This window comes from Dendropsophus ebraccatus, chromosome 2 (assembly GCF_027789765.1).
Source record: "Dendropsophus ebraccatus isolate aDenEbr1 chromosome 2, aDenEbr1.pat, whole genome shotgun sequence".
Lineage (NCBI taxonomy): Eukaryota > Metazoa > Chordata > Amphibia > Anura > Hylidae > Dendropsophus > Dendropsophus ebraccatus.
This window is the reverse complement of record NC_091455.1, coordinates 23,717,485-23,738,494: the sequence shown is the minus strand read 5'-3', so window position 1 is coordinate 23,738,494 and position 21,010 is coordinate 23,717,485. Positions and strand designations below refer to the sequence as shown.

The following is a 21,010-nucleotide window of genomic DNA, read 5'->3' as shown; positions in this document are numbered from 1 at the left end:
TTGTTGACTTCTTTGTAATGTTTAAAGGCTAAAGCTGACCCCTCTAATTTCTATTTTTTGAATGCCCCTTTTTTCTCATTTATAGCCCTTCTAACCTCGGTTGTAAGCCATGTGGGATTGGATTTTAACCATTTATATTTGTTACCCATAGGAATATATTTGGCAGTACAGTTATTTAATGTGGATTTGAAGATTTCCCAATAGTTGTCATTATGATTGTAACATATACTGTAAACAACGAGTGCTTACACTGAGACTTGCAGCGCTAATAACACAGACAGCTTCCCCCAGTGTAATGTCTATTCTAATGCTAACATGTATTATATAGACATCAGGGAAGGCTGCAGCACTACTGACAGACAGCTTCCCCCAGTGTAATGTCTATTCTAATGCTAACATATATTATATATGCATCAGGGAGCTGCAGCACTAGTCACCCAGACAGCTTACCCCAGTGTAATGTCTATTCTAATGCTAACATATTATATAGACATCAGGGGAGGCTGCGGCACTTCTGAGACAGACAGCTCCCCCAAGTGTAAGGTCTGTTCTAATGGTAAGATGTATAGACATCAGGCAAGGCTCAGTATCTGTATGTAGGGGCATTAGCCATACATAACCATGCCAGGTTCCTGTGCAGATCAAGTGTACAAAGGTGTACAGCAGTACCAAAGCCCAAGAACCCAGTGGCAGTAAAGTAACCCTGCTCATCCACCCCTGAATAAAACCGACCACCAGGATACAGATTATCAAGGCTTTTATTAGAAAAGTTATACATAACACGGCATATCAACTATATTCATGAACAATTATTCTCAAGAAGCAATGAAAACCGACCAAATTGTGTAACAAGTAACAAGATTAATTTCTATAATTAGAACGTCCACATTATCTACAATCTCTTTATACAAAGGGGGGCTCCGAGGCACGTCAAATAGAAAAGAGCCAAGCGTGCTTAAAGCTTTTATTCTTTACATTATGGGGGACTGGGAAGCTGCGACAAAGCAGAAATTATTGTAAAATTACGTTGATTTGTTGAAGGGGGTAAACACAAGGGCCCTATTCCACTGGACAATTATCGTTCGCATAATCGTTAACGATTAATAATCTCAAACGACCGCTATTGCGAAAGACCTGAAAACGTTCACTCATTTCCATGGAACGGTAAACGTTACTTATGATCGTATTTGCGATTGTTTTTTCTTCGCTATTGCGTTCTTATCTACTGCGAACGACCGAACAACGTCTTATTCAATGCAAACGAGCAACGATAAAAATAGGTCCAGGTCTTATAAAGCGATCAACGATTTTTCGTTCGGTCGTTATCTGCATTTCTACCGAACAATTAGTTTGGATTCGAATGATTTAACGATAATCTGAACGATAATCGTCCGGTGGAATAGGGCCCTAAGGGAGCTTAAAGGCGCAAATATAATAAGGGGATAAATTAAAAAGGAATTTTCACCTCTAAATATTTTTAGATCAAACATTGACTGATCATAAACACATTAAGAGACCGTTACACTTCAGCATTCTCCCCACTTCTAGGGATTGGTCCGGTCCTGACCCAAACAAACTTCGGACATGTGAAAAGTTTTCCCATCTCTTGCCAGGTATACTGACTATAACAGAGCAGGGGATTTGGAGCAATGTATCAGAATCCCAATAAAATTGTCAGGGCAGAACGTGTGGCCTATTTGCTAATGATGGACATTCACTTTAAACGGTCAAGACTTCCATCTCATGGTCAAGTTCACACTGGGCACTTGAATTGAACAGCTTTAACGTGATGGAATCATATGATATTAATCAGGATATATGGCATCACGGTGTTCTGTAAATTATATTTGTGACCACTTTATATGCCATGGGATTACACAGGTGGTATCCAGTGTTAGAAAGAGAAACAACTACTTTCTTGCAGAAACAGCGCCGCTCCTGTCCTTAGGTTGTGTCTGGTATTACAACTATACTTCAAAAGGAACCAAACTGCACAGCTACATCCTAATGGAGTACAGGAGAGGTGCTGTTTCTGGAAGAAGGCAACCATGCTTTTCCAACCAAAGTCAAAAGCAAACAAACATTCTCCATATATTGTGAACCTGTAACTCCCAGTAAATTACATATACCAGCCCTGATTCGGAGTAGCGGATAGAGGTTTTAGATTATGCATTATAATATAACAAAGAACCGGAAGACAGGAGTGTGCAGTATTCATGGCTGAAATGTCTGAGGATAGACAAAGTTTTATATATCAGTGATACAGAGCCAGAGCTTCCACCATTACATGCAATATACAGTAGCATATCTCATATGTTCAGTAGCATTCTACATACATCATGGATCACGGATTCTATGTATGACCAGATATAATACCGCAGAAGGCTGACCCTACCCTGCGCAGCCCATGCTAAGGATCGCTCAGGTCACCAGAGAACGTGTATTACTCTTCTATCTGAACATCAGTTTTTAATAACAATAAAGAGCTGAATGATCTGACAATTCTCCTAGAGGTGTATGACTAAGGCTAATGGTGCATCAGGCATGGGGAACCTTCTGCACTACAACTCCTGTCGTGCATGGACAGCCAAAGCTTAAGCTTTGAAGGGGTCAAGGTTCCCCATCCCTATGCCACATGACTACTATTGCTACCCCAAACCAATGTTGTATTGTCCACATTGCAGAACAACCATATTCCTTTTAATTATTTGCAATCCAAGACACTTCATCCAGGATGCAATATATGACCATACCATGACCATATTAACTTATTAGCAGTGATTCTGGACCAAATTTGTTGTGTAGCTCTAGTCTACGCTGACAGCTAGATGTTACCATTCTTCCAAGTCAGTGTGACCCTATACTTCTAACATCGTCGGCACTTATTGGACAATATCAGACTGTTGGGACACACCCCATTGGGAAATTGAATACGTCCAGTTGTCAATTTAATGTTTCTAGAGAAACAACACAAGTAGTGAAGTATTCCATATCATGGTTGTAGGTTGCACTTTAGAAGGAGCCCCATGTATAAGGAAAACTCCTTTATAAATCTGTTTCCTGTTCTAGTAGACCCAAGCAGTAAGGTGTAGGGAACGTGCTGCCCTACAGAAAAACTACAATCCCCATCATGCCTGGACCACAAAGGCTGTTTAGACATGACATGAATTGTATTTTTACAACAGCTGTAGGGCAGCAGGTTCCCATCCCTGCATTACATGGGGTAACGTTTCCCACTTGTATTAGTTAAACGTCTTGGAGGACTAGGGGGAAACATCAAGTACATCTGATTTCAATAGGAGCAGTGTTTATCTGTAATAAAGCAGCACTGACCGGCTGTGTGATGCTAAGGGGGATGAACTTGATTGCAAGTGTCCAAAAGAAACAATGCCATCAGTAAGCAGGCTAAAGCATGAGCTAAAGGGGAGCTCACATTTTTTTCTCTTTCAAATCAACTGGTGGCAGAAAGTTCCAGAGACTTGCATTTTACTTTTACTAAAAAAAAAAAAAAAAAAAAAAAAAAAAAAAAAAAAAAAAGTCTTCCAGTACTTATCCGCTGCTGTATGCCCGAAGCCTTTTTTTTATAGTAAATTTCAAATCTCTGGCAACAGTTGATTTGAAATAAGAAATCTGGTGACCTACCCCTTTTAAACACTAGACAAGATTGCTATAGAAATATATATATAAATTTTCAATAGGGCAGTTGGGTCCCCCTGATAAACGCTGCCAGACCTTAATAAGTAGAATAATGAAGCATTAATCCCTTGAAGGGAAAGTCTATTCCTCCAACATCCTAGGAACCTACTTTAAAACCAGCAAGAACACAAAGAACAGATATTAACTTATTTTTTGCAATCAGAAAAATACAAAAAAACACATTAGAATTTATTACTTCGCTTTCCTTTAATGCCTTAAAATACTAAATGTGGAAATATTTACAAGAATATTTTACATTTACTACTACAAAAGTAGAATAAAAAATAAAAGCCCCCCCCCAAACCCAACAACAAAGATAAGAGGCCGTTCATGAAGACATTGCCTTGTGTTTTCCCGCATGGCATAAATAAAGAGTACCCGGTGTCCTCCCACAGGGGAGCTGCCATCTATCAGCCGGGAACATCGCCCGCCAGGTCAAGAACCAGCTAGCTTTGTGCTGAAAAGACTGACCCCTTATTGTATACAGATGCCGAGCTCTATAGAGAACATGTGCTCTCTTCCTAGTAAATACTCGTGGAGATGAGCGAACCTCAAATCCGGACTCTCTGCATTTTATTACTGGTGGCTAAAGTTGGATACAGCCCTAGGGAGTCCTGGAAAACACAAATACAGCCTATGGCCTATGGCCATGTTTTTAGGCAGCTTTAGGGCTACATACAACCTTTGCAGCCACCGCTATTCGTATGCCGAACGTTTATGTTGGAGATTTGCTCATCTGTACTCATACCCCCATAAAGCCATTCTGGATCTTCTTTCCTTATAACTCTGAACTGCCCCTGTTCCTCTGATATTCCTGCTGGAAGTGTATAAGCTGTCCAGGAATAATGGAAATTGTACTTTTATGAAGGTGCCCCATCCCTGATGTAAACCCACACAGTAAAGCCCTGATGATGCAGTTCCAATGAGATCACACAGGTCAGCCTCATGCATATTACAAACCTAGCATGGAGTTAACCCCCAAGATACCAAACTGGATAGAGACAAGACTATAAAACTCAGAGTAAACCTGAAAAGAAAAATGGGCATCATGATAAACTTAAGTCTATAGGACCACGTACTGCCACATGTGGTGGCTGCGAACCGCACCGACATGCAGACACTGGTTTACCTGCAATATCATTGGTTAATAGCAGTGTCTCCTGCACGGTACTGCCAGAGAGACTGCTGCTTATCCACGACCATGATAAGTGACTGAAGTATGCTTGTGGTGAACCTACATATCGGTGCGGTTTTTGTCCACTGATGGGGGAAAAAAAAAAGGACACACAAAAAGAACTTCTGCAAACTTAACAGAAATATAGAAATGGGTGAATTTCTCATTTTATATAAATTCTTGTTTTTTTTTTTTTATGAGCTGAAAAAAGATAAAACAGTATAAAATGAATCAGATCAGGACGAGTGTTGTGTGAGCTGGAGGAAGCGATGATCAAAATCTATATATAATGGTGTCTTATGCTGATCAATACTGCACACCACTGTCCTCGGAATTTACTCTCTACAGATGTTTTTTTTTTTTTTTTAACCTCAAGAGAACTTGTAAAATGAGTCTGACTAAAACCGAAAATATATTTCACATTCACCCATCCACATTTAAAACCCATTAAAATAGATGTTACATTGAAGGAAAAAACAAAAATAATAAAATGGAACAAACTTTGTACATTGTAAAACAGCCAAAAAAAAACAAAAACAATAAAATAGGCAGGGGTGAGATCACCAATGTGACCTGGTGCTGACCGGCATGGCGCTCAGGGAAGCCTGTTAGTACTACACCGCTCTGCCATGCAAGCTCCAGCATACAGGTTCGTACAGGATGGGAAGTTGCTTGTTGCTTTGACTGCTGCAGAAGTAAAATCACACAACGTGAAATCGTGGTCCCGGTGTGGCGATGATGTCACTGTAGGGCTCCACCTGGGTAAGTTCAATCGCCTGTTGCTTTTTAAGGACGAGGAAGCTGTAGAACTTGGCTGCGGCTTGCTTCCGGTTTGTGTTTCGACACAGGTCGAGTAAACTGATGGACTCAGCGCCTGTTCTGGCCAGGACTCTCTGCAAATCAAAACGGGGGAGAAAATGAATGAAATGCAAAAACAATGGTTTATAGTCCTACGTTTAAAACCAGAGAAAAGCTTTAAGAGCACTCGTTATTAAAAATGACTTGACAGGTCTTAGGTTATTGATCACATTGGGTCTCGCTGCAAAAACCAGCTGTGATCTGGAGATATAGCTTGAGCGCGCAGCAGTGACATCCACTCCCAAGCTGTATCTCCATAACTGCTAAGGCCTTATTCACACGTCCCGTAATTTACGGATGCGTATTTCCGTATCAGAGTTAGTGCACATTGATGTCTATTGGGCTAGTCACACTATCAGTAGATGAAACGGATGAAAATCAATGGCGGGAAAAAAAAAAAAAAAAAAAAAAGACATGTCCTAGTGCGGACCCAGATTTAAGGATCCTCTCATTGAAAATTGTTTACGGATTGCAACGTTTGGCATCCGTATTTCCGTAAAAAAATACGGATGACTCATAGGTCACAAGGTTCTGTTTCTAAGCAACCACAGGCTAACAAGCGATCATGTGACTTATTTTAGGGGTTGGGCAAACTTTTTTTTTTTAACCTACTCAACTTTATTAACTCGTATAAATCAGTCAGTAGTAAAAACGGATTTACGGAAATACGGATGCACTACGTATGTCCAATCCGTAATTTTTAGCGGGTTGTTTCAGTACTAGAAATTACTACTGAACGTGTGAATAAGGCCTAGGTCTATAAGGCCACAGTGACAGAATTAGTTGCCGGACAGGAAGTGGACAGCGCTGCCGCCTCGCTCTCTCCCTGCCTATATCTCCTGATCCCAGCAGGTGTCAGCAGTGAGACTCGATGCAATCAATAACTTGACATGTATAATCACAATGATTAACTACTTTTATCATGACTATGTATAGGACAATAAAGCTCCAGAAAGGAAGTGGCCTGAAAGATGCAAATTACTTCGCTCCTCCCTCTTACACTTTGGGGCACCAAGAGCCATATTGAACTAAGATCTCTGCATGGTCTATCTGCACTTCCCATAAGTGACAACACCTACATAACATACAGTGGAGCAGGTCCCCAATTCCGCATGTCTCTGTGTGTAATAATCAGTCACTTTAAATAGGAGTTCTAAATCTGGTGTGTGCGCAGAGGCTGCACATATTAGGTTAGACCTGTTGTGAACCAAGATTGACCATCTAATGTGTATAGGGCTCTAACAGATGATACTGAGACTGACTGGCATGCTAAAATTCAAGGGCCTGATTTTTTTTTTTTTTTTTACTGTAAGTCATTGTCAAATGGAGTCTGGCAGGAGCTTACAGGACACTATCATTTGTCTTAACACTTTAAATCTCTTTCTCCCCTAACTCTGCGCTCATGAATGCTTGGACAAGAGTTTTTTTTGTATGTGAAGATCAACAGAAATAGCTGTCAGCTTATCGAGTGTTCTGAAAATGTTTGTACAGCTACTTAACAGGTAATCCTAACCTGCTGGAAGATCCCAATAGGGGGGAGAAGGAAAAAAAAAAAAAAAAAAAAAAAAAAAAAAAAAAAGACAGCTCACTATTTAAGAGGGGGTGTTGCAGAGTCCCCTATAAGTCTCTAGTATATAGGACAGGGATGAGGTAGCCTTTCGCATTCCAGCTGTTGCAAAACTACAGCAAAAGCTTCAGCTGTCCAGGCATAACGGGAATTGTAGTTTTGCAACAGATGGAGGGCCTAAGGTTCCCCATCTCCGATCTAGGATGCCATAACCTGCTAAAAGGGATGCAAGCTGCTATTGTGTGTCCCTGGCCTGCCAGTTGTTCCATAGCACTGTGCAGAGGAAGGGGAAGATTGGCAAAGCTTTCATTAGCAAAGAAAAAGTTTGTCTATGGGAACAGTTGCAATACATACACAAAAAACCCCTGAAATACTTCATTTTTCTGCAGTAAAACTGAAACAATGGCAAATGGAAGAGCCCCCTTGTTACCAAAAGACAGTTCTAGATGAGAACATATAAGCTGTACTCCTCCCTCCAGCTAGCCACCACCAATAGAGTTGGGTATGATGTCAGTGAGAGAATGGGGTAGAATAGGGTCTAGTACCTGAAGGCCGTGAAGCATCTGCTGAGTCCTCTTATTCCAACGCCTCTCCTCCTGGTCCTGCTCGGTCCCTGTGGTATCTTCCTCCTGCAGCAACAACAACAACAGCGCTTAGAGAAACAGCTGCGAGTCCTGATTAATATTCATAGGATAACAAGTGAAGGAGAAAATGAATTCATATTTCTCAATATCTCTAGAGCACCGAGCTCTCGTTCTGAACTACCTGCTTGTCTGATACGCGGCAAATGAGTCTCTCGTCTCAGTCCTGAGAAAATATTCAGCCAAGCACATTTTTTATTGAGATGTTAAACTCACAGATGTTTTTAGTTGGTTGGCTGGAGAGATTACGACGTGCCACTGTGTCACTGAAGGAGCACAAGTGCATATGGGCGACTCCCTGCGCCAAGCGATACTCCATGTATATAAACTGCAGCTTACAGCTACAACAGCAAAGAGGTGCAGCCCAAGGTGGCAACCATGACAAGTAGATATGCATATGCACACCACAGGATACCAGAGGAACTTTTCTATGGGTTTGGTCTATAGAGGGAGTGAAGGACGCTACTGCACACTACTACTCGCTCATTTCCCTGATCAGTAAGGGGTCTCTAAAACCTTTGACATGCAAGTTTCTCCGTGACTATACCCATTTAAAGCCCTTTTAGGCAGGCTAAGGATGGGGGGATGGTGATATTCATTCTTTACATGATAAACTAATTTGTTCATTCATCTGGTTGTCATTAATCATATGGCTGGGGGTTTCCACATAAATAAGGTCAATTTGGTCAGTATAGATATGCTCCTTGACAAAAGGTGGAAGCAGAAATGCGCATTGGGGCATGTGACAAGATTCTACATGGCCTAAGGTAATTGGGTATATAGCATCAGGGTCCATACTACGCTGTATTCTATTTATGCACTAGTCACTTTTACTTTATATTTAGTGTTGTGGTACCCATACGTGCAATACTCTATTTCTAGGCAGCTGCACTATAGTATATTTACAATTATTAATAATTATTTAGCTGCCTTAGTATAACACTTCATATCCAGCGCCACAATATTCATCGGTGCTGACCATCATTGAGTAAATTTTTAATCAATAAAGATTTATAATCAAAAATTGTAGTAGTGTGGCATCTATTTTGTGAATAGGTTTTGTGTATTAATATTGGCCTGTTGCTACACAGGTACATTTTCTATATCACCCAGGGAGAATAATTGTAGATGATTAAAGTGGCATAGCGGGTGCGCCTTCCAGATAGTGTGTTTTTGTTTTAAGTCTTTTACTGTTAGATTTGGTACAGCAATAAATACCTCTTCCTCCTCCTCTTCATCTTTTTCCTTTTCCTTGTCTTTCTCAGGAATGAGGTTGAGCTCTGGAATTAGGTCATTGATATTTGGAGGCTCCTCTGGAGGAAGCTCCACTGGTGGCATCTCGATCTGAGGCTCTGGCTCTTGCTGCATAAAGAATAGAAGTCAGCAATCAAATGGTAACTAGTTTTGCTAGTACTAAACTACCAAACCCAACTGAAAAAAATATATAATAAAATAAAAATATATAATATTTTTTTTTATAATATTATTAATCATATTAATCTACTGGTAGCAATCAAGCATTGTCTACTCACAGGAAGTAATGGCTCTGGTTCCATCTGCTGAGAGTCACGCTTGACGCCTTGCTGCTGTGGCTGAGGAGGTGGTGGCATCACGGTCTCATCCAGCTGAGTCCTGCTTCCCTCCATCATAGACTCCTGTAGTCTACTAGCTTCCTCCAAGATGGGCTGGTCTAAATGACAGAAGACATGATCAGTAACAACCATCTTTATCTATAGGCATGTCACTGACAGTCAGCTTTCAACCTGCCAGGTTTCCATGCAATTACTTTGGGGTATTAACACACAATGGTTACTTAACTGTAAAGAAAAAGCTAAAAAGCAGCTATGGTAAAAAGGGAGTACTTACCAATAACATCCTGCTGCCTTAGCTCCTCCCTTGGAACCTCAGGGTTCTCAAACTCCTTAAGGAACTCGTCCAGGTTGTCGGCTTCACCACCTTTCCTCCTCTTTTTGAGGTCATCGGGTACCAAAGGAGTGAGGCACCGTGTGAAGAGCTAATAGGACAGAATGGAAGTGTGTTAGAAAGTGCTCCCTACATTACTGAAACTCCACACCAGACACAAAAAACAATTTGTTACACCAACACAGAGAATAGGTTTACCTTCAGAAGTCGAGCGTTCCACAGAGGCTGAGCGGGCAGAGAGAAGAGCTTCTCAACGCCACCCGTCTCCTTCCACATCATCAGCTTCTTTGTGGGAGGTGCCAGGTCCAGAGTGGTGACTATGTCAGAGTAGTCGCTTAGCTGGGCACGGATGGTCTTGCTGTCCAACTCCTTAACACTGTCAACGATCAGCTTCCTTTTTCTCTTGGCCTTGGTTTCCTTAACTAAAATATTAGGTGGATAAAAAGGAGTAGAAATTATGCGCTACATAGAAAATAATAGAATAGCAGGTCACATATGTGACCACCTCCCCACGAAAACTACTCGCTGGAAGGAAAACACAAGGCTACGAACCCTGTTTTAGTCAGAAAAACAATAGTCACCCTCAAATGTACATATTCAAACTGTTACCTGTAATGTCAATAGGTTCCAGTGCAAAAGCTTCCTCTTCATTGGGAACCAAAGTAGTCTGATCGGTCATGGTGGGCAGGGGCTCTACAGGATCCACGGAATCAGGGCTGTCTGGTCCACCCACTGAAAGTCAGGATGGGCATTAGTGTTGAAAGCAACTTGGAAATGCAAGCGGCCAAGATCAACTATATATGCAAGTCCTATACTCACTGGAAACAGCATCATCGTCATCCATATCATCATCGTGGGCGGGCTGCTCTGGCATTGCAACACCCTCCTCAGGAATAGCTGGTGGGTCGTCAAAGATGCCGCCTCCATCGTTGCTTAAAAGTTTATCATCTAAAGAAGCAGAACACACATATGATAGGAATATATGTGATGCAATACCCTATGTAACTCATGTAGGGACTGGTTTACACTTGCTCTGTTCATGTGCATTATTGAACGGACTGTTTTGCGGCACCAGACTCTGCCATGGAGGCAAGTCTGAACCAAGCTTAAAGTAACTTTAATAAACCTATAGGAAACACCTCAGATTCATTACCCAGTATGCCGCCGTCATTGCCCTCTCCAAAGTTGTCATCTTTATATTGTTCATCGTACTCCAGGTGGTTGCTCTTCTCATTCAGCTGAGTGGCGTTCTGTTCAGGCTCCAACAAGAGGTTAGAGGCGCTGGTGCTGACCAACATGTCATCCTCAAATGCACTTCCTTCTCGCATCATCTCTCGGTCATCCATGCCAAAGTCACCTGTAAGATGCATGAAGATATTAGAGTGAAGTAGATGGAAATACTGTAGATGCATAAAACAAACAGAAGCTAGACAATGCACTTTGACTACCTTGGAAAAGTACACCCAAAAGCACAGCTATACGACACCACCTGTCTTCAGGTTGCGTGCAGTATTACAACTCAAAAATACCACAGCCAAAAGGAGGACAAGAGTGGTTCTGTTTCTGGAGGAAAGTGCCCATGTTTTCCTAAGCCTGGATATCCTTTAGGCGCAATTCAGAATTACTTCTACACACGTTGTCACTATATTTTGGGAAATTCTGCACATTTTTTCTTTACATTCACCAGAATCTTTTGCCATGTTAATTTTTTTTATCAGTTGATCAGTTGAAGATACCTACCAAAATCATTGTCTTGTAAGATGTTAATATTCCCAACCTCTTCTCTCATGGTGATTTCTTCCACACGGCTCTGGTTCAGGCTGAACTGCTGGGCCACATCAATGTCACTTAGGAAAGGAAAATACATGGTTACTTTTCTGCCAGTGAGAACAAAGTAGTCATGACTATTGTTGAGCGGAGTTGCTAAACTGTTTGGGTTTGGCAATGTCCTCCAAGCCCAACGTTCAGCATTTGACTCTCAGCGTCAGGAGCCCTAGGGCTGCATCCAACATCTCCAGAGTCAAGTGCAGAAGATTCGGGTTCAGAGACAACTGCTGCAAACATTAATCTGAACAAGATTGCTTACTCGAGATCTGGTAAAGGCTGGTCAAAGTCATGGAACTCCTCGGGCAGTGTGATAGCATTGTACGCAGCTTCACGATTTTCCTCCGGTAAATCCACCACACCTACAATGAAAGTATTAGTTGCTTTACATGTTTCTATTGTCAGTGTATTTATATGCCATTTTCTATATTTATAGGTTCAGGTAAGTTGAAGCAAGTCTATGGACAATGCTATAAGCTGCAGACAGGAAACAAATGAGAAAATAAACTATTTTGCCAGGATACACTCAAAAGATCTAAGCTCTCTGTTGATACCTAAAGTTGCCTGATCATTGTTCACGAGGATAATGACATGTTATGCCCGTTTGGTGAAATCAAAACATGTATCGGTAGCATTCACCATCATTAAAAGGAGCACTGACACATTTAGAGGTTGTAGAGTAGAGATTGTGATTGCAAGCAGTTTTGTAATATACTTTTTTTAGTTATACATATGGCCACTAGGTGTCTCCGTTCCTGTCAAACACAGGAAGTCCCGGTCCTCTGCGCGCACTGAGCGGGACAAGTCTTTACTGTGCATGTATACAGCTGCTGCACATCCAAATTTAGTAGCAGAGAATCATGGAGGTGCTTACACTGTATGGTCAGCTCTCCTGTAACAGCACCAAAACCTCTGTAACATACTGACTAAATTGTTGCATAACAAAGAGCAATGTCTCCTGGTAATAACTTTTGCTTATCAGTTTTGCATTATTATAATTCACCCTCAGTTGATATAAAGCCTGCATGATGAGCAGGTGTCTTACCTTGCATGAAATGGTCTGTCTCCAGCAACCTTTAGATATAAATATATTGTGCATCGTTTCTTTCTAATGTCCCAATAGTATTCAATGGTGTAAAGGGGAGAGAAGATATATGTATATTTTATTGGGCGACAGTGTCACAGCATCAAGGAGGTTGTGAACTCCTGTCCCGGGCGCCCGTCTAGCTCTCGATCTGAGCCGGTGATTAGACGCCACCTTCAATTATTATAACCCCAGATACAATCTCTTTACAAATTGAAATCTAAATGTTTGAAAGGATCAGGTAGTTGGCGGATCTTATCGCTCATACAAGGTGCTGTGCGCTACCTCCGGCGCTCTGCTCTGTGGTGATAACATAAAATGTCATTTCCCAGGGCAGGGAGATAAATTGTACACCGGCCATTTAATTGTGGATAGAAAAAAATAAAAATAAAATAAAAAAATAAAAACTCATCTACTCAGGAATCCAATTAAAAAGCTTCTGTCCCCCTCTGATGGGAAACTGCTTTGTAGATAAACAGATCAGAAAGCACCACGGATTGGCTTTACTTACCGGGCCGGAAAGCCATCTTAATTTTGATAAAGGCTTCATTACAGTCAGCGAGGAGGTACTTTGCCTTCCTGTGATAGATTCTGACCACGCCCAGGAGCAGATGACCGGACGTACGCAGAGCCATCTTCACCTACACCAAGGACAGGGACAGGTTATAGGAGGAAAGTAACACTGGATTATACACAGACAAGGAATAGTGGGGGGCTGGGGTTACCTTGGGTGAGATGATGCTCTCCACGCTGCTCTCCAGGTTGCACTCAAACACGTGGGCCTTAGTCAGCTTCTTGTCCCAGTGGGCCGCCAGCCAGATTTTGGCTAGCGGCCCTCTCTTGCTCAGAACAAAGTGTGCGTAGAACATTTTCCAAAGCTTTAGTTACCTGCAAACAAGAATACAAAATATGAGTGAAAACCAATACTATTCCCAATGACAAAACACATGTTCTCACCAGGAACATCCGTTTCACCAGACGGTGAGCATACAGGACATTTCTATTGGTACCAGCATCACTGAGGCGCAATTATATGCAATTGAAAGCAGCATCTCTTCCACAAAAAGATGAACAGGTTATTAAAAATGTTCAGCGATACAGAGTGTGAGGTAGAGAAAGGAGACAAAGTCAAGTGCGGGCCAAGGGTCGCTGCATTTGGTTCCCTATGGAAAAATAGCTCATGACAGGCAGTCGGGTAGCAGAGGCAACAATCCCACACCTAGCCAGTTCAACTCACAAGAGCACCTTTTTTTAATATCAACTTAAAGAAAATTTACTATCAGGTACATTTGCTTTAACATGACCCACGAATAGATCGAAGCAGGCGCAGGGAAGCCGGTGCCGCGGCCCATTTTTTTGAACCGCGGCCCATTTTTTTGAACCGCGGCCTAGTTTCCATGTACGGCGCTGTTCCTTCCATGGCTATCGGGCCAGGGCTGAAGCACTGGAGATGGGCCGGGCCGCCCCCAGTGGGAGGAATCCCCCGCGCCTCTGACGCAGCTCCTTTAGAATCAATGGAGCCGCGTCAGAGGGGCAGGGGATTCCTCCCACTGGATAGAACGGCGCCGTACACGGGAACCAGGCCTCGGTTAAAAAAAAATGGACCACGGCACCGGCGCCGATCTGTCCACGAATCATGTTAAAGCGAATGTACCTGATGGTACATTCGCTTTGATTCCCCAGTGTCAGCTGTGTCTCTGTATGCAGAGCTGTGGAGAGTATGGCAGTGAAAGAACACTGAGTTTACTTGTTGTAGTTTTATACATCATCTTGGCTCCTTTTCCTCCCTCTGATGTGGTTCTCATAACATCTAACGTGCAACCCCGCTCGCAATATAAATATATCTATCTATTAAGTCAGCAAGTGATAGATCAGTGTCATGGAATATGTAGTCTTCACTTCTAAAGCTTCCATCAGTTAGAGCAGGGATGGGGAACCTTCGGCCTTCCAGATGTTGCAAAACTACAATTCCCATCGTGCCGGGACAGCCGAAGGCTCAGCTGGAGGGCTGAGGGTTCCCCATCCCTGAGTTAGAGGGTTACTGTATGCAGAATACCCAGTGTGATGCAGCTTCAGCCTGTTTATCCCAGTTTCCTCCTTCAGCCGTATCTCATTGATAAATTCTCGCACACGGTATGGAGAGTCACTGCCAGTCGGCAGAGCTTTATAACGTAGCAGCTCATGGCTGTACAGGTGCACATGCTACATACACCGCTACACTCTAGGTGTGTAGTAAGCTCGGCCATATACCTATACGGGCTGATGACATTCTGAGGGCTCAGCATTATTTCTTATGTAGTTCTGGTGCCGTTCAGGTCCTGCTGGGGTTCCATGAGATCACTTTCATAGAAATGCACAGAGGCAACTTTCCAACCTCTGCAGACTTCAATTTAATGGAAAAAAAAAAACAGATGCATTTTGTGTGCATACATTTTCCATTGACTTCCATTGTAAGAAAATCAAAACGCATCCGTTTTGGTGAGTGCTGAAAACGCATGTGTTTTAATCATCATTTATAATGGAAGTCAACGAAAAAAAAACGATGAACACAAATGCATGTTTTTTCCCCCCCATTTAAGAGACAACTCCAGAAAAAAAAAAAAAAAAAAAAATTAAAAACACAACTGTCAGAAAGTGCCATAAATTTGTAATTTACTTCTATTAAAAAAAAAAAAAAAAAAATCTCCAAGTCTGCCAGTACTTATCAGCTGCTGTATGTTATAGACAGATATGTAGGACATACAGCAGCTGATAAGTACTGGATAACTGGAGATTTTTTTTTTTTTTAAATAGAGGTAAATTATAAATCTCTGGCACTTTCTGACACCAGCTGATTTAAAAGAAAAAAAAAGAAAAATAAATAAATCACTGGAGTTGCCCTTTAATGACTCTGCTAAACCTACAGCAAATAGGCAGTGTGACCCCAGCCTAAAACCAACACTCCTGGGTATATATATGACACCTGCACAGAAAATAGGGCAACAATATAAGGAGCTGCAGTTACCACCCGCATACAGCTGCAGACTGACTGACTGATCACACAGTTCATGTACAGGGAAAACTATGCTACGTTCAATTACAGAGTAAAAAAAAACAAAACAAAAAAAAAAGTAATCCTAGAGGCTTGGGCGGTGAAGTGGCAAATGAAGTTTAATGTGGATAAATGTAAGGTTATGCACTTAGGCCGTACAAATAATAAGTACAGTTATGTGCTAAATAATAAAACACTGGGTAAAACAACTTCCGAAAAGGACCTGGGGGTATTGGTGGACAGTAAACTCAACTTTAGTGATCAGTGCCAGGTAGCAGCTGCCAAGGCTAATAAAATAATGGGGTGCATCAAAAGAGGTATAGATGCTAAAGATGAGAACATAGTTTTGCCTCTTTATAAATCACTGGTCAGACCACATATGGAATACTGTGTACAGTTTTGGGCACCGGTATATAAGAAGGACACAGCTGAACTGGAGCGGATGCAGAGGAGGGCAACAAAGGTCATTAAGGGAATGGGTGGGTTACAGTACCAGGACAGGTTATCACGCTTGGGGTTATTTACGCTAGAAAAAAAGACGTCTTAGGGGCGATCTGATCACAATGTACAAACATATGAATGGACAGTACAGAGATCTTTCTAGTGATCTTTTTACTCCTAGGTCTATAACAATGACAAGGGGGCATCCTCTACGTCTAGAGGAAAGAAGATTTCATCATCAGCATCGACGCGGGTTCTTTACTGTACGAGCGGTAAGACTGTGGAACTCTCTGCCACATGATGTTATCATGGCCAATTCATTAAGTTCAAGGGAGGCCTGGATGCTTTTCTTGAACAATATAATATTACAAGTTATGGGCATTAGATTTCCGGTGATACGTTGATCCGGGGATTGTTCTGGTTGCCATTGGAGTCGAATGAAAGGAGTTGGCTGCTGAACTTGGATAAAGCCCTAAGGCTATGTGGAAAACATGGATATAGTCATTGGCTGTATCCATGTTTTCCAGACAACCTTAGAGCTTTATCCAGGTTCAGCAGCCCCAGCTTGCACAAAGAAAAACTATATGGAGAAAACTGTAATAAAATAACTAAACCCTGCCTGTTCAAGTCAATGGGTCTGCCGACCCCAAGATGGGCTTACCTCAGCATTCTTCTCATAAATCAGACATGCAGCACGGCGTGTGGCCGAAAACACAACCTGAACCTAGTGTTATAGATGTGCCAAATTCATATTGTATATATATATACACACACACACACACACACACATCTCTATACCACTACTCCCCTACACACCACACATCTGCCTTATCCATCATGTCCTATACTGTACTACTATCCCTACACACCGCACTTCTCCTGCCTTATCCATGTCCTATACTGTACTACTACTACTACACACCGCACATCTCCTGCCTTATCCATCATGTCCTATACTGTGCTACTACTACTACTACACACCGCACATCTCCTGCCTTATCCATCATGTACTGTACTACTACTACACACCGCACATCTCCTGCCTTATCCATCATGTACTGTACTACTACTACACACCGCACATCTCCTGCCTTATCCATCATGTCCTATACTGTACTACTACACACCGCACATCTCCTGCCTTATCCATCATGTCCTATACTGTACTACTACACACCGCACATCTCCTGCCTTATCCATCATGTCCTATACTGTACTACTACTACACACCGCACATCTCCTGCCTTATCCATCATGTCCTATACTGTACTACTATTACACACCGCACATCTCCTGCCTTATCCATCATGTCCTATACTGTACTACTACTACTACACACCGCACATCTCCTGCCTTATCCATCATGTCCTATACTGTACTACTACTACACACCGCACACCTCCTGCCTTATCCATCATGTCCTATACTGTAGTACTACTACTACACAGCGCACATCTCCTGCCTTATCCATCATGTACTATACTGTACTACTACTACTACACACCGCACATCTCCTGCCTTATCCATCATGTCCTATACTGTACTACTACTACTACACACCGCACATCTCCTGCCTTATCCATCATGTCCTATACTGTACTACTACTACTACTACTACACACCGCACATCTCCTGCCTTATCCATCATGTACTATACTATACTGTACTACTACTACTACTACACACCGCACATCTCCTGCCTTATCCATCATGTCCTATACTGTACTACTACTACTACACACCGCACATCTCCTGCCCTATCCATCATGTACTATACTGTACTACTACTACACACCGCACATCTCCTGCCTTATCCATCATGTCCTATACTGTACTACTACTACACACCGCACATCTCCTGCCTTATCCATCATGTCCTATACTGTACTACTATTACACACCGCACATCTCCTGCCTTATCCATCATGTCCTATACTGTACTACTATTACACACCGCACATCTCCTGCCTTATCCATCATGTCCTATACTGTACTACTACACACCGCACATCTTCTGCCTTATCCATCATGTCCTATACTGTATACTGTACTACTACTACACACCGCACATCTCCTGCCTTAGCCATCATGTCCTATACTGTACTACACACCGCACATCTCCTGCCTTATCCATCATGTCCTATACTGTACTACTATTACACACCGCACATCTCCTGCCTTATCCATCATGTCCTATACTGTACTACTACTACACACCGCACATCTCCTGCCTTATCCATCATGTCCTATACTGTACTACTACTACACACCGCACATCTCCTGCCTTATCCATCATGTACTATACTGTACTACTACTACACACACCACACATCTCCTGCCTTATCCATCATGTCCTATACTGTACTACTACTACACACCGCACATCTCCTGCCTTATCCATCATGTCCTATACTGTATACTGTACTACTACTACACACCGCACATCTCCTGCCTTATCCATCATGTCCTATACTGTACTACTACTACTACACACCGCACATCTCCTGCCTTATCCATCATGTCCTATACTGTACTACTATTACACACCGCACATCTCCTGCCTTATCCATCATGTCCTATACTGTACTACTATTACACACCGCACATCTCCTGCCTTATCCATCATGTCCTATACTGTACTACTACTACACAGCCGCACATCTCCTGCCTTATCCATCATGTCCTATACTGTACTACTACACACCGCACATCTCCTGCCTTATCCATCATGTCCTATACTGTACTACTACTACACACCGCACACCTCCTGCCTTATCCATCATGTCCTATACTGTACTACTACTACTACTACACACCGCACATCTCCTGCCTTATCCATCATGTACTATACTGTACTACTACTACACACCGCACATCTCCTGCCTTATCCATCATGTCCTATACTGTACTACTACTACACACCGCACATCTCCTGCCTTATCCGTCATGTCCTATACTGTACTACTACTACACACCGCACATCTCCTGCCTTATCCATCATGTCCTATACTGTACTACTACTACACACCGCACATCTCCTGCCTTATCCATCATGTCCTATACTGTACTACTACACACCGCACATCTCCTGCCTTATCCATCATGTCCTATACTGTACTACTACACACCGCACATCTCCTGCCTTATCCATCATGTCCTATACTGTACTACTACTACACACCGCACATCTCCTGCCTCATCCATCATGTCCTATACTGTACTACACACTGCACATCTCCTGCCTTATCCATCATGTACTATACTGTACTACTACTACTACTACGCACCGCACATCTCCTGCCCTATCCATCATGTACAATACTGTACTACTACTACACACCGCACATCTCCTGCCCTATCCATCATGTACTATACTGTACTACTACTACTACTACACACCGCACATCTCCTGCCTTATCCATCATGTCCTATACTGTACTACTATTACACACCGCACATCTCCTGCCTTATCCATCATGTCCTATACTGTACTACTGCACACCGCACATCTCCTGCCTCATCCATCATGTCCTATACTGTACTACTACTACACACCGCACATCTTCTGCCTTATCCATCATGTCCTATACTGTATACTGTACTACTACTACACACTGCACATCTCCTGCCTTATCCATCATGTACTATACTGTACTACTACTACACACCGCACATCTCCTGCCTTATCCATCATGTCCTATACTGTATACTGTACTACTACTACACACCGCACATCTCCTGCCTTATCCATCATGTCCTATACTGTACTACTACTACACACCGCACATCTCCTGCCTTATCCATCATGTACTATACTGTACTACTACTACACACCGCACATCTCCTGCCTTATCCATCATGTCCTATACTGTACTACTACTACACACCGCACATCTCCTGCCTTATCCATCATGTCCTATACTGTACTACTACTACACATCTCCTGCCTTATCCATCATGTCCTATACTGTACTACTATTACACACACCACATCTCCTGCCTTATCCATCATGTCCTATACTGTACTACTATTACACACACCACACATCTCCTGCCTTATCCATCATGTCCTATACTGTACTACTACTACTACACACCGCACATCTCCTGCCTTATCCATCATGTCCTATACTGTACTACTACTACACACCGCACATCTCCTGCCTTATCCATCATGTCCTATACTGTACTACACACCGCACATCTCCTGCCTTATCCATCATGTCCTATACTGTACTACTACACACCGCACATCTCCTGCCTTATCCATCATGTCCTATACTGTACTACTACACACCGCACATCTCCTGCCTTATCCATCATGTCCTATACTGTACTACTACTACTACACACCACACATCTGCTGCCTTATCCATCATGTCCTATACTGTATACTGTACTACTACACTGCACATCTCCTGCCTTATCCATCATGTCCTATACTGTACTACTACACACCGCACATCTCCTGCCTTATCCATCATGTCCTATACTGTACTACTACTACACACCACACATCTCCTGCCTTATCCATCATGTCCTATACTGTACTACTACACACCGCACATCTCCTGCCTTATCCATCATGTCCTATACTGTACTACTACTACACACCACACATCTGCTGCCTTATCCATCATGTCCTATACTGTATACTGTACTACTACTACTACACTGCACATCTCCTGCCTTATCCATCATGTCCTATACTGTACTACTACTACTACTACACACCGCACATCTCCTGCCTTATCCATCATGTACTGTACTA

At 42.4% G+C, this 21,010-nt stretch overlaps 1 protein-coding gene across 1 annotated transcript in view; it reads right to left on the bottom strand.

Annotated features, from left to right (window-relative positions):
* Positions 1–740: 740 nt before the first annotated feature.
* The window catches only part of RAD21 (RAD21 cohesin complex component), a 36,919-nt gene continuing 16,649 nt past the window's right edge, over positions 741–21,010 (bottom strand). Inside the window, exons 2-14 of the mRNA XM_069957170.1 lie at positions 13,493–13,655; positions 13,279–13,408; positions 11,946–12,045; positions 11,600–11,706; positions 11,013–11,216; positions 10,679–10,807; positions 10,469–10,591; positions 10,058–10,281; positions 9,803–9,950; positions 9,469–9,626; positions 9,155–9,298; positions 7,841–7,924; positions 741–5,763 (exon numbers count right to left, since the gene is read on the bottom strand). Of these exons, the coding sequence (XP_069813271.1) occupies positions 5,572–5,763; positions 7,841–7,924; positions 9,155–9,298; positions 9,469–9,626; positions 9,803–9,950; positions 10,058–10,281; positions 10,469–10,591; positions 10,679–10,807; positions 11,013–11,216; positions 11,600–11,706; positions 11,946–12,045; positions 13,279–13,408; positions 13,493–13,636 (1,887 nt within the window). The 5' untranslated portion in view covers positions 13,637–13,655 and the 3' untranslated portion in view covers positions 741–5,571. The remainder of the gene's footprint in view (positions 5,764–7,840; positions 7,925–9,154; positions 9,299–9,468; positions 9,627–9,802; positions 9,951–10,057; positions 10,282–10,468; positions 10,592–10,678; positions 10,808–11,012; positions 11,217–11,599; positions 11,707–11,945; positions 12,046–13,278; positions 13,409–13,492; positions 13,656–21,010) is intronic.